The 14,426-nt window shown below is 36.5% G+C and overlaps 1 protein-coding gene across 4 annotated transcripts in view; it reads right to left on the reverse strand.

The window, feature by feature from the left end:
* Positions 1-6,195: 6,195 nt before the first annotated feature.
* zc3h18 (zinc finger CCCH-type containing 18) overlaps positions 6,196-14,426 on the reverse strand; it is a 29,083-nt gene continuing 20,852 nt past the window's right edge. The window contains exons 10-19 of one of the 4 annotated variants that reach the window (XM_066685141.1): positions 12,853-13,038; positions 12,298-12,435; positions 11,958-12,041; positions 11,337-11,573; positions 9,609-9,731; positions 9,255-9,469; positions 8,777-8,964; positions 8,591-8,687; positions 8,232-8,328; positions 6,196-7,422 (exon numbers count right to left, since the gene is read on the reverse strand). In XM_066685141.1, the coding sequence (XP_066541238.1) occupies positions 7,212-7,422; positions 8,232-8,328; positions 8,591-8,687; positions 8,777-8,964; positions 9,255-9,469; positions 9,609-9,731; positions 11,337-11,573; positions 11,958-12,041; positions 12,298-12,435; positions 12,853-13,038 (1,576 nt within the window). In that variant the 3' untranslated portion in view covers positions 6,196-7,211. Of the gene's footprint in view, positions 7,423-8,231; positions 8,329-8,590; positions 8,691-8,767; positions 8,965-9,254; positions 9,470-9,608; positions 9,732-11,336; positions 11,574-11,957; positions 12,042-12,297; positions 12,436-12,852; positions 13,039-14,426 lie in introns of all 4 variants that reach the window. The other 3 variants (XM_066685140.1, XM_066685138.1, XM_066685139.1) reach the window with 3 other exon arrangements.

A 14,426-nucleotide genomic window follows, 5' to 3' on the forward strand; every position in this document is an offset into this window, starting at 1 on the left:
AACCAATTGCTGTCAGCCAAGTCATAATCCCGCCCCCACCTTCTGTGACTCTCCTATATATTGTAACAATACTAAATCAGTACCTGAAAGAGTAAGTTCACATGTATGATGCATACCTGAATGCACCAGTGCACACATTACACCGGTGTACCAGGAAATAGTGAAGTTAAAAATGCCAAGCTAATATGAAGAACATTGAAATATCAACCCCATTTGGAATCAGGCCCTGACAACTTTTCAATTATGAAAGTTCTGACTGTCTGGCTTTATTTCTAAGCCACTTTTATTTAAATATTATTTAAAACTTGGGGATTTTCTAACAAATTCATTTATATATTTATATATTGGAACTTTCACACTGAGGCAAGTTTAGGTTAGAGAAATATACAGAGATCAAGAGGTAGTTGCTGTCAGCTGAGTCATAACTCTCAGTGAACTCTCTTCAGTGAACATAAGAATTCTAGCAACACTAAATCAGAACCAGAAAGAGCATGGATCTCATCTATGATGCATATCTGGATATACAGGTACACACTCAACCAGTGTACCAGGAAATAATAAAGTTAAATTATGTAAGGTTTAAATATCAGATATGAAGTAGACTTAACTATTAACCCAATTTGAAAACAGGACCCTAGATCAAGACCCTGGCTTACGGTCTTGTTTATTTGTTTAGAATGTGTGCACTGTTAAGCTTCCTTATGACTGTGTTTAATATAATAGTAAGTACTAGGCTCATTTCCAAACAATTCCAACACTTTTTCAAAGAAAATGATGAATAGAATATTGAGCACAAATCTAAATCTGCATATTAAATGACAGTCATCATAGGATCCCCTTTACAACTTTCTTCCAACAGCAATCAGTCTTAGCATCAGCAATATTACCCTCTGAAAAAAATTGTAGGATTTCAACACTGAGATCATTACCTGCAACATTATGACACTCTGGCTTTATTTATTCTGGCATATAATACTTTGTAAAACAAAGAGGTTTTCTCACAAATGTATTTACATCCAGGAAGTTTACATTAGTCAGGAGCAGTGTATTTTCATATAAATTACCGATCACTGGATTATGAACACATACTTTGTTCTCAGTCAAGCAGTGAAATGATTTACATCAAAAAACATTCCTCCTATGTGGAACTATGGTCTGTAAATGTAGAACTAGAGTGAGAGGGTCTGTTAAAATGGAGTGTAAATTCCACCTGTTGCAAATGCAGTGATTATTCAGTGTAAATTCGGATAATTCATAACATCTATGTAATTTTTTAACTGCGACATAACATTTTGTAAGTTCTATGGAATATTCAGTAGTTAATTAAACAACAAGGTGATGTCCTCTCCACACCTTTTCTGCATGAGGAAAATAACTTGCATAAATACACAAACACACCCACATGTTGTCATGCTGCCAGTGATTGCTGGTGTGTGACGTTGCAAAAATGATGAAATCAAGCAAAGGAAGTAAAGTCAACTTCAAGTGTGTAAGTATAAACTCCAGAATTTCAAGATATGTAGCCAGAGTAGTTTACAGCGGTGGGAGGGAGTGAGTCATCATTCGATTATGAAATCTAAAACTGAAATGGAATTGGTGAAAAATAATATACAAACTTACATCACGGGCCTGTAACCCTTATTGTTAAGAGGAATTCTGACTGACGCTGAGCATTGTACTGATTAGTTGTTTATGGCTACGTCAGTATAACGCAATATGTGCTCGCAAGTATCAACAAAACCAGTGACTAACTACATCCTCTACACTGAGTGGGAACTGGGGTTTACCCTTACAGCTACTATTGGCAGGAGTCAGAGTTCTCCTACAGTACTGCACAATTGCAACAGTGATTTATGACAGTGTGCAAACAGGTAAAACAAACTTACAACATTACAATAATCCACGCTATATTTTAGGATATAACTGTGACAGGGAATTCTCTTGCAGTTCCTTTTCATAATCAGTGCATGTGGGAATCTTGTTAAAAACATTTTTTTTTAAAATCACACTCACACTCACATTTTGTTTAAAGCAAGTATTTAAACAAATTGAAACATTTAATCCCTGGAAATACCCTAACAACAATGGAATCAATTGAAATAAACCACAAACCTTCTTTCCATACTAATATTTACAGTACTTTTACCGAAATAATATTTACAATACTGTTTAATATTTATAGATGCTCTGTGCTCTGCTGTTCCTGTTTACTGTGTGTGTTTGGAATAAATTGTTTTAGCTTGCCTTGGTTATTCTGTTATTTCTGTTCTTATCACATAGCTTTAGGGCTCTCAGAGTGGGGCAAATGGGTGGCATAGCAATAAGGCTAAAGCTTGTCCTAAAGCCTTCCCACCTAAACACTAATTTCCCCCAGTTCACGTGAAATAGGTGTCAAACAGAAATGGAGACAAGCTTGAAGTCTTCTATTGTGCTTGAAAGGATAGTCTTAGAACAAATTATTAAACATTTGATTAAGAAAGATTTACCCCATTGAACTGTCAAATTATATTTTAAACATGCCATTCATATCTTAGATCCTTAAAAAAAAGCTGTAGCTCAAAAGCTCTGTTTATATATACATAGAAATCACAGCTATGAAAATTTTTAATCTGGATTCAGGCCATATCATAGCACAGTGACAGCACTTGTAAAAGTAAATAAATAAATACATTTTGATAACAAAGAACACACTATCCTCATAGAAAGATTAGAAAGCATAGTCCGAATCACTCCTTCCATGAGGCTTGAAAAGTTAAAATTAGTGGATACTTTTATTACTTCCAGGTTAGATTACTGTGACATGCTGTTGTCAGGATGTTCAAGTGGAACCTAAGTAAACTAGTTCAGAATTTTGCAGCCAGTCTCTTAAGTAAATCCAGACATTTAATTATATCAGCTCAGTTCCATCAGCGTTGTACTGGCTTCCAACTAAATGTTGTATTGATTCTAAAATACTTCTGTAAATACTTGCAATGTTTTTTTTGTTGTTTTATAAAATCCCTGAACAGTTTCAATAACTTCTTACTAGAAACTATATTGTAACAATATTCATATTTTCTAACTAATTCCACCTCCTTACTTCCTTTGAGTTAATGACTGCCCTCCTGTCTGGGTGACACTCATGGACTTGTTGCTGGATGCTCCTGCTCACCTGCCTTGAGGCCAGTTATCTGCCCTCCGTACCACATTTGTGGTCTCTGATGTCACCATGCAGCAGCTCCTGAATGGGACTGCTTCAGCACAGACCTTTACTAAAGACCTCCATGACCTATGTAGATTCCAAGGTTCCTTCTACCTGCAGTTTTACATTAAACTCTTTTGTATATAACCAGGAGGATGGGCCCCCCTTCTGAGTCTTGTGTCCTTTCTTCCTCCAGCTTCAAGGGAGTTTTTCCTTGCCGCTGTCTCCTTTGGCTTGCTCACTTGGGGATATTCATTTAAACAATGTTTAATTTCTCATTTTTTCTAAAGCTGCTTTGTGAAACCATCCGGTTAGAAAAAGTGCTATACAAATAAATTTGACTTGACTACTAAACACAACATGTTAACTTTTTCTATTACCCTGTGTCTGAGGCCAGATCATTTTATACATAAAATCTTGATGAAAATCATAGACAAACATTTACACACATTCATTCATCACCTAGATTGAAGATTATGAAGTAGATTTTGAAAATTGTGTAATGTTCTGTTGAGCATGTAATAAGTTTCCATGACAGGTCGCTCATTTACCAGGAGTAAGTCATAGAATCTGAAGATTGTTTTGCTAAAACTACAGCTGTTTTTTCTATGACTTAACAGCTGTACTTTCAGTAAAACAATCTTCAGATTCAAAGCCTTATGTATCCACAAGATTGAATGAAAATATCTGGTTTACAATACTATGAGACACTTGGCTTCCTTCATGTCTGATACAATTGTGAGGGAGTAAGATTATTGTTAAAATGTAAAAATCAGATATGTACTTGGCTGCCTGTCTGCTTTCACACTGGTTAAAAAGGCTTAATAATGTAAAGTTTTGAAACGAATATTTCCTGTATAACGATTTTAAATAAACTCTGAAAACACATTCATAATTAAGGCCATAAGAGTCACTAGGAGCCATGCATCTTTACTCAAATATATAGGAATTTTCTCTTTAGTCTCTTTTGCTAAAGCCTATTGTGACTAAATAAATGTGAAAATCTGGTTTGCTGTGCATATGTATTTATAACATATAAAATGTGCCGTAGGTTTTACATGGCTATGTTTAACAAATAAATTGTGTAAGAAAATACACAGAAGTACTCTGTAGAGATCTTGCACTGACTCTGGCATTTGGGCATTTCCTCAAAAAGGGTTGAGGTGTTAGTCAATCCTGCTAAATATACTACGGTGGCCACTCTTGGTCTTCTAATAATTTCCATTATAAACTGACTCAGACCTCTCCCTCAAATAGCTGATGTGCGGTAACAATGAAGACTGTGTAAGATGACATCATCACATGAAAGTTGTGCCTTCGTTATAATAAGAAAGTACTAGATTGCTTACGTGTCTGTCTACAACACCACTTTCAGACCTGCTCTGATCACTCCCATTGACCATTGACATGATGGCAGAATGCAGGTTTTTTTTTTTTTTTTACCCAGTTTGATTTTAAAAAGAAAGAGACAAACAAAAGCCTGGCTTACAGACAGGTTTCTAAAAAAATAAATCACCTTACAGCTTTAATCCTCATTTTTTCTTATTTTGCTAATTGACTGCAGAGATTTCTTGTCTTGAACAAACGTTTGTTTTAACAGTTCAGTGTTTTAATAGTTCTATAGCATTTTTGTAGTAAGTGCTTCACTGAAGTCCTTAACTTATATAACACCATTATTCATTAGTTCACGGTTTCCTTAGATGTGTTTTGACTGACATTCCAGAGTGAACCACCAAATGGTAGTGTGTTTTCTAATGCCATTCCTTGGTCATTTTCAGCTGAAAAGTATTGGTCCTAAACATCATTCCACACCAGATCTTTTTTAAAAATAAATTACAACCACGGTTTTGTAAGTTTAGTTTGTATAATATCAGTCCTGATTGTTAGTGTCCATCCTAACAGTGTTCTTAAAGAAATCTGATCTTCTCATCGGTTTGTTATTTAGAAGGTGTTTTTGAGGATAGGAATGACCTCATGTCTGAACACACACTAGCCATTGCTTTACTCATATTTAAGGGGATATTTCTGAGGAAGCAGTATACGATATCCCTCTTGCTTAGGAAAGAAAAAAATTTTTTAAAGACATAAAAAGAGGGAATCAAACTTGAAAAACACAGCAGATCATCAATATAGTCACCATCAAATAAACACTATTTAACAAGATCCAGACATTTGACCTAAAACTGGTGGTCCATTACAAAGCATTGTCTGTATTTTCCTGTGTGTAAGCAAAAAAAATACAGAACCAGACACACCACAAGCCGAGAAAGTCCACAGATTCTCAAGCGAATTGGTTTCATCAATTTTGAACCATTTTCCTTTTTGATCTAGGCCCATGCATCAATGCCTTAAACTCACTACTCTGGGCCTACAACAATTTGTAAGCATTGTTATTGAGAAAAGGAAACAGACAAAAAGAATATTTTCATTAAAAAAAAAAAAAAAAAAGATTGGCCTGTTCAACCCAGAGCAACCACAATCTAAAAATCACTGCACTGATCATGACAATGAGAAAATATACACAACTTTCATTTTCAGCATGTTTGTCCACACCTGGAAGTTTCAAACTTACAAGGTCATGATGAAAGCCAATGTGAACTATACAACTGTACATTCTCTTTACTTCATAGGAAGGGAGATCTCATCCATAAAATAAAGCACTGAAAGCAGACTTTAACAAAGCTTTTAGTGAAAGACTATCTAGACATGTTAAAATATAGTTAACAATGTAGAGGAGGTACTTTAACTTTAGTAATTACCAGTGAAATCTGAGAGTGATAGTTGAATTGACACAAGAGGATTCAAATTACTTATTGGTTTAACTGCCTAGTAAAAACCCAGCTCAAGCAGTGCTATACAGAGCGAAACAGAGGAAATAAGGACACACGGGTATCTCAGATATATTGAAAGATAACTGCTTTAAAAATCCCAGAGTTGAGTGACATTAGATATTTGATTTCATGACTATTGTACTTCATATAACACTTAATCCTACAAAAAAAAAGTTACATTTAGCCGTATTAGTAAATTAAATACACTTCCAAGTTCCACATTTATGTATTGTATCAGCAGATAAGCACATAAACCAATTTCAGATTACAATGCATGACCCCGCATTTCCCATACTAATGCCTGCCTAACAGGCACTGACAAAATCACAGGAGAAAGCATATCAGTCTATTCTCTTTATCAAAATAGTTTATTTAGAAGCTTTTATGTCACAAAAAGCGAGACGGAATTCTTCCTTATCTCAGTGTCAAGGACAGCCTCTCACACTCAACTAAAAAATAAGGGACAAAATAAAATACATTTTTTATGTAAAGAGCTATTGGACAAAATCAACGCAGACCTTATAAAAGCAATACTTCACATCACTGTCATTTGTTCTCATACACTTTAAGAGACAGGTGTTTATTGTCATCTGGTTTACAATATTTGTACACAGTGAGAAACAAAGCACAGCCAGTAAATGCTGAACATACAGAACCGGAGAAAGAGCATGTTGAGTAAAAGGGGACCACAGTAAACATGAGGTCCTGAGAAAGCAGCTTCCAGGGTCTCCAAATTTGTGAGATAAATGGCAGGCTGTTGCACACAAAACCAGGAGCAGGGAGGCAGTTTTCCAAGATCTTCAAAATGTAGAGTGATTTTAGCCTCTTAAAATAGCAGAGCAAGATACAAGCGATGAATGGAAAGACTGCAGGTGGGGAGAGAAGGGAAATGATGCGAGAGACATTGGGAGAGGGCAAAAAGAAAAAAAATGTACACTTTTCTGCGCTTAGAGACACTACTGTAAAGGTTCCATCTTCTTTCAAGAACATACAGGAGATGTTAAACCCTCAATGACTGTAGCATAATATAAAATGTAGCCAACTTCTCTCTGAGGGCAAACAGACAGAAACATATCAGTGGTCTCTGTACTCCAGGACATGTATGTGAAGGCCTGTAGCTTTAAGAACAGTGACTGTTTTTATCCACTTCTAGAAAACACACTGTCTTTTAGTGACCGATGCGAGGCAGACCTGGTCGTTTACTTGCCGGGGATCTTGGCTCTTTTGCGAGCAATGGCATCCTCTACAGCCTTAAGCTGCTTCAGTAGCTCCTCACGTCGGGACAGGGTACTGCTGGGTTTCCCTGAGCTGGAGCCAGAGCCAGTGGCTGGCACTGGAGCAGCAGACTTACCTGTCGACACAGCAGGGCCTTTCCCAGAGGACTTAGGTGGTGGAGACAGGGGACGCTTCCTAAGGAGGAATAAAAAAAGTAGTCAAGTGTTACAGAATAACACATACAAAATTTCATTCTAACGATCCTTTGTTGCATGCATTCCAAATATTTTACAATTAGCTAGCATTGTTAGAATATCTATCCAACTAACCAAGTTATTAACTTATGATTGAATTAAATTTGCCCTTGCATACAATGCTCCTCTCTCCTAAAATTGATTGTAACCTGTGTTACAATAAATCTTGTTCTCAAACTCGTACTGTGTTACATGTTCCTGACATCTTTTTTCGACTTGTCTGATGTTTTGTCATGTTACGTGTTCATTCCTATTATAATCAAGGTCTTTGGGACATTGAAAGATGCTTTATAACACCTTTGTCAAAAGAATTTAGTCACGTCATATGTGCTGGGCTGTGTGGTGTAGTTAATCAAAGGTCAGAGATGACATAGTTCTACAGTGGGAATTTTATAAAATTTATTACACATTTTCTACAGTTCACCAAAACTGAACTAGTGTCTTTTTACAAATATTTCACACAGCTTGCTTACTTAACTATCATGAGGTTCTCAGAAGTCCCCCCCTAAGTAAGTAATGTTAGCGCAATTCAGTTATAAAAACAGAATAAAATCCCTGTAGGTCACCTGATCCTAAATCCTGCCAGGGTGAAATTAGAAACAGCAAGAGAAGTGCCTGGTGAAACAACTTATTTTCAAAAGCATACATTGGGACTCTGTCCATGGTAAAGATACATCTGGTGGAATATCTTAGGCAGTGGAGAGGGGAAAAAAGGAAAAAAAAAACAAACCCTGAAATTCGCGTGCATACCTTTCACCTTGTGGCGGCAATAGCCGAGAATCCTGGCCTCTAGAACTATCCATTCTTGGTGAGAGTGGTGAGCGTCCAGGCATCCTCCTGTCTCGACCTGTGGAAAATTGAGTTTCAATATTCCAGTGACCGCCTCAATGTGTGGCCTGGTGTTTGTCTGTGGCATGTTTAAAGAAATGAAACTTGACCAAGAAAGAGTTTCTCTCTAGTAGGATTTCCGGAGTTCTTGCAACCAAGTCCTAACCACACAGGCTACAAACATATGCACGTCTGTATGAAGAATTTATAAGTTATAGGTTGATCTATGTGGGTGTTTGAGGTTTTACCTTACTTCACAAATACCATTAAATAGTAATTACCTCTGTCAGGAGACAATGCTCTTCTCTTGTTGAGAGGGGATGTTGGCCTTTCTTTGTCTGCAGGGAAGTACCGCTTTCTATTACTTCTGTCTGCCTGCTGCTAGAGATAGCATTAGTCACAGGTTAGATATTTGCATTAAATATAACAAAATAAATCTCATTAAAAAGCACAGCGACCTTATTGACCAGAGTAAGTTTGATATCCTTATGTGATCCATATGCCCCTGGAGGACCCACTGGTGGTGCATTCATTGCATGTCCACGATTTCCAGGTCCAGACCTTGGCACACCTGATTCAGCTTTAGGTGGGAGGTCAGAGGGGTCAACCTTCTTCCTCTCATCTTTAAAGTTCTCATCCTTCTTGGGGAGTTTTCCTGGATTAAACATGTGACAACTGTTAATGTGGGCAAAGTCCACACACACACACAAAAAAAAAAAAAAAAAAAAAAAAAAAAAAAAAAATAATAATAATAATAATAATAATAATAATTATATATATATATATATATATATATATATATATATATATAAAATTAGTTCTGACTCACAACAGACAAGTCCAAATTTAACTAGTTTCAATCTAAACATGTTGTTCAATCCTATATTTCTGACTTGGAAATATAAAATATATGGACAAAAACCTCACTATGCACAGAATACATGCCTCTGTCTTTCTCAGGCTCCCTGTCCCGTGTGGATGTTCGTTCTCGTGGTGGGCCACGCTCCTTCCGTGGGTGGCCTGGTGTGGGGGAATGGGAGCTGGCTGAGGAGACTGGGCTAGCAAGATCTGCATACATATCATCAGTGTCGGCACTCCGTGCTGAGCTGCTACTGGAGGAGGCAGACGATACTGAGGAAACACTGCTTACTGACAGGGACCTGCAAAACCAACAATACAACATCCCCCAGTAAAACAAGGTAAACAAAGGTAATACAATAACATGTGTTTTATCACACAGACGGAAATATATCTGCAATCAATATTGACATTTATTGTTGCATGTAATGCAGCACACACCTTGATTTGCGTGATCCAGATCTGGAATGAGAAAGGGAGGCAGACGACGATCGAGATCTTGAACGTGAGCTGGAGCCAGAGTAACTGCTGCCACTTCCACTCACACTGCCGCTTAGCGTCCGCCTGAAACAAAGACCAAAAGCAGTTGGTACAGCATATATGCATATATATATATATATATATATATATATATATATATATATATATATATATATATATATATATATATATATATATATATATATATATATATATATATATATAAAATTGAAACTCTAATTATAAAATATAGTAGATATTATTCTAAACATTAAACACATAAATTAAGTTTTTTAAATTAAAAAAACTTAATATAAAAAAAAAATTAATATTTTATTTATATAAAATAAACAACAAGGGATTTAGGAAAGGAACTAATAACAGTAAAATGTATTGCTCCAATACAGAATGCTGGGACAATATTGCATATTTAAGAAGGGAAAAAAAGCAGCTATAAAAACATAAAGGTAAAATATTATGCAAAACCATAAGGAATTCCATGTGAGAGCACATTGGCTTCCACACATAAACACTGCTTATGAGCAGGTGGAGCCAAGGGAGATTTTTATTCAAACAAGATAAGCAAACAAAGCGTTATATTTTATAGCTTGGGGTCATTAGAATTTTGAATAGGAAAACCCACATATGTGAAACCACCTACTCTGCAGGTCCTCATGCAACAAAACTTTACATTTTCCTGCTCCCTATCTTCCAAGTTGAAGTGTGTTTCTCCATTATGTATAAAAAATGGATATAAACACACTTGTGCCTTTTTCAGCAAAAGCTACACATCAGAGGCCAACATCCTGTCCCTAATATACTTGCTCCTTAACAATGTTTACTCTAATCACGTCCCGTCCCGTCCCCATTGACATAATAATCAACAAAACAACATTAATGCTTTAACAGGTTTCTGCAAGTCTTAGAATACACTAAAGACTTTACTAATAAGCATGTCCTGCTCAACTTTACCCATTTTTCATTTCAGGTTATTTATTTATTTTTTTCATTTCATTTCTGAGAGAAAGAGAGAGAGAACCCTTTCCCCTTCAGTGCTACAGTATTTAAAGGTTTTGTGAGATTTTGTTGATTGAGCGTATGAAATCTGACAGTAGTCTGATAGACAGTAGATCAGTAGTTTCATTTTAGAACTTATAAAATAAACTCAGCCAATAAAATGCATCTGACTTGTTTTATTATGAAAACTACTTTAACTCTATATAAATTGTCTTTTAAATCTCCACCTTACACAAATTGAGGGCAATTTCTTATTTTATTCCTTCTATTCATGGTGAAGCTTTTCATCTATGACTCTTTTCAACTACTTAATGAATTTCCTGGCACATACATGCACATTGTTTTAGGCACAAACTCAGTTCTCCAATTTTGTATCACATGATTAAACCAAAGCGACAATTTAAGGATCTGTTTTATAATCAAGCATTTTCCTCAGTCAATAAACTGAAGCTGGACAGGCTATATACACTAACAATGATTTCAAAACAGGCAAATACAATATGGGAATATTACAGTCTTAATGAATACTGAATATCTGCCACTGGAAAGGGCAGGGAAACGGATTAAGGAATAAAACAAATGAAAAAATAAAAATAAAATTATAACAGCTGGCATCATATGACAAAATGAAGGTTTTTCTCTACAAAAGCCATAAGTAAATTAATATTGTACCTGCGAGGTTTGTGTGGTGGGTGCTCTTTCCTTCTGCCTTCCCTTATGTTGGTGGGTTTTCCTGGCTCACGGACTGGAAGTTGTCTGCCTGCCTCACGAGTGCTAGGAGGTTTGCTTCCATCTGTAAAGGCTTTTTGGGGCTTTCCTGGCTGGCCTGGCAGTAATGGACTGGGAATTTTCTTGGGATGGCCTTTGTCCCTGCGTGGAGGGGGCAGTGCACCAGGCTTCAGCGGGTGGCTTGAGGAAGAAAACACATTTCTGTTTGCATGCAGTACTTAAACTAATGCAAGCAACACATGCCTGCACTCAGCAAGCATACCTTGGCGAAGAGCAAAATTACATAAAACAGTTGACTGACAGGTGAGGGTTTCCCCAGCTTACATGCTGAGGTCAATTTTGGTGGTTGTTACAGCTTTCAGTGTTACAGTACACACACCCACACTCCACACAAACGAGTGGAGGAAAGTGCCTATTATTATTAAAAGCTTTCTTTTAAGTTCAAAGCATAACTGCAGCATTGTAGGGAAGCATTTTAAGTAGAGAACATGAAAAGCATATTAACACAGGACATGAGTTATTAATAAATGTGAATGAGGGACTGAATACACTCTTTTTACACACCCAGGAGGCTGTTCTGCCTTAATCTTGTTGGTGTTCCTCTGAGCTGAAGGTGTAGGGGAGGGAGATGATGAGTAGGATCTGGATCTGTACATAAATAAACAAACATATTGACAGATGCACTAAAAATTCACCAAAAACACTTAAACCTAGTGGACAATGGATTAACTATTTACTGACGGGAACCTATATTGTTTTGCAAGGATTCACAAAGGTAATAAGAGCATCTTCCTTGTTAAGAGCTCAAGAATGATACTCTATTACAGTCTCAGCATTGTTAAACAGTGGTGGTATTAATCCACTCGTCACATGAAGCATGCCTCTGTGTGCATGATTATCTTGCCTGGATCGGCTTCCAGTGAAAGAACTGTGCTGGGAGGAGTGGGAGGAGTAAGAGCTGGCGGAAGAAGAGTGTGAATGGGAGCGGGACCTTGAACGCGAGGAACCAGAGCCTGTGTATGAAGAAGACCGGGATGAAGACCTGAGAAGAGAAAAAGTGGTTAGTACTTCCTCCTCACTAACTTTCCATGCCACTGCTCATAATATAGAATGCACAAACACAAGAACAAAACACCTGTCACTATCAAGAATAAACATTCAATACACAATTAATCAAGTTTCTGAGAAGGTTAGAGAAAATATACAGAAAATATTGGGTGACCTGGCAAAAAAAATAAGATAGAGTATTGTAATATTTTACACACATTCTATAAATAAACTTGACTTACTAGTCTATTATAAGGACTAACACAAATGAACCTCATATAGGGCACTATTGTCGCATTAATAAAAAGCCTTCAATGATTTTCTGATTATCTTTGTCCATGTACTTCAGTGGTATGTGTTTTATTTGCTGTGATAATGACTGAAAAGTGACAGTGACAACTTTTGTTATTACCGAGAGGAGTTAGAAAGTGAGACAGATGAGCCAGAGGGCCTGTGCCGTCTACGCCCACGTGGCGGAGATCCCAAGAGCCCTGGCCGTCGCCTGGGGGACTTAGACCTACGCCAAGGATCCTTCCATTCATCCGGCCGTTTCACCGTGGGTACTGTCTCTTTCTTGGGTGGTGGATCCATAGGCCCCCTTAATGGAACAGGATGGGTAACGGGAGAGGGTCATTTTGAAGCATAGATTTGACTTTGAAGCTAAAGCTCTTTGAATTAATACATTTTGCATATGTTTAACAATTGCTCCAGATTTTCAAACTAAATGTAAGTTTTTTTAATTGAACTAATTTCAAACGCCACCTATTTGTAAGGTTTACCCCACCCCACAGTACAATGCTACAAAGTTATGAAGATGAATGCCAGCACAGTTTTTTCAAAAATACTTGACTGATATAATAAATATGATCTTCCTGGTGTTACCCAAAAAACACAATTCATTACATTGTATTCTTAATTAGTTAGGAAACAATGACTTGGCCTATCCCGTCCTCATTAAAAAATATATCTTAGGGTATTCCCCTACATAGACTAAAGGTATTTTTAATAGAAGGAAACATAACCTCACACACTGCATAAAATTGTGGCCTATGTACTTCTAACTTCTAATTTTTGATGCAAGCATGTCAATAATAATAATAATAAAAAAAATACATAAATAAAAATAAAAGAATAAAAGAATGATCATAAACCAGTTGTGTCTCAGAACCAGAATTTCCTCTTTGCTGATGTAATATGTAAGTAACTCAAGAGCATTCATTGTACTAGGGCTAAAAATAAAACTGGCACATGCTAAATTTAGACTCTAATGCAACGATCTATGAAAAGTAATTTGCTTTGTTTTGTACATGACAATTAAATGAAGGAAAAAGTAAACTCACCTATATAAATAGGTGTGTCTATCTATATTTCTTTCTCACACACCCTTTTCATAACAAATGTAGATGTGAATGAATTAATGTAAACATTAGCATTTTTATTTCTTTATATATTACTGCAGTTCTTTCTTACTTTGTCATTTTTGGCCCTCCATACATGTTTTGCACTGTCTCTTCCTGATTCTCTCCAGCAACTTTTGTCCATACTCTGTAACAATTATTCAGTAACTAGTATGCTCCAATTATTAAAATTTTGCAGATGATCAAGGAGGAGAAAAGTGGAGCTGCTCATAGAGGTCAGTCCATAGGCAGAAAGTTTCAATTAAGAAAAATGCCAAGTGATGTCACCGGCCCTGGAGAATTACGCAAGTGTTTACAGAAAATTAGTCATGAAAACCATTTTGATTGCACCTTGTGATGTCACACAGTGACAAAATTGTGTAAAGGAAGTAATAGAAGCTCAAATAATACACTGAGAAAAATCCAGAATTTCAATATACACATTTTAAATGTTAACACTTAGAGCCACACCAGAGACTGTGGTTTACAGTGTAGTGTCAGTGAGGTATTTTGTTGTTGTAGTAGTCAATGTGTCAATCCTGAGTACTGCCCAACTTACATAATAACAGCAATAAACCAACATACACAT

This window comes from Hoplias malabaricus, chromosome 11, assembly GCF_029633855.1.
Source record: "Hoplias malabaricus isolate fHopMal1 chromosome 11, fHopMal1.hap1, whole genome shotgun sequence".
Taxonomy (NCBI): Eukaryota; Metazoa; Chordata; class Actinopteri; order Characiformes; family Erythrinidae; genus Hoplias; species Hoplias malabaricus.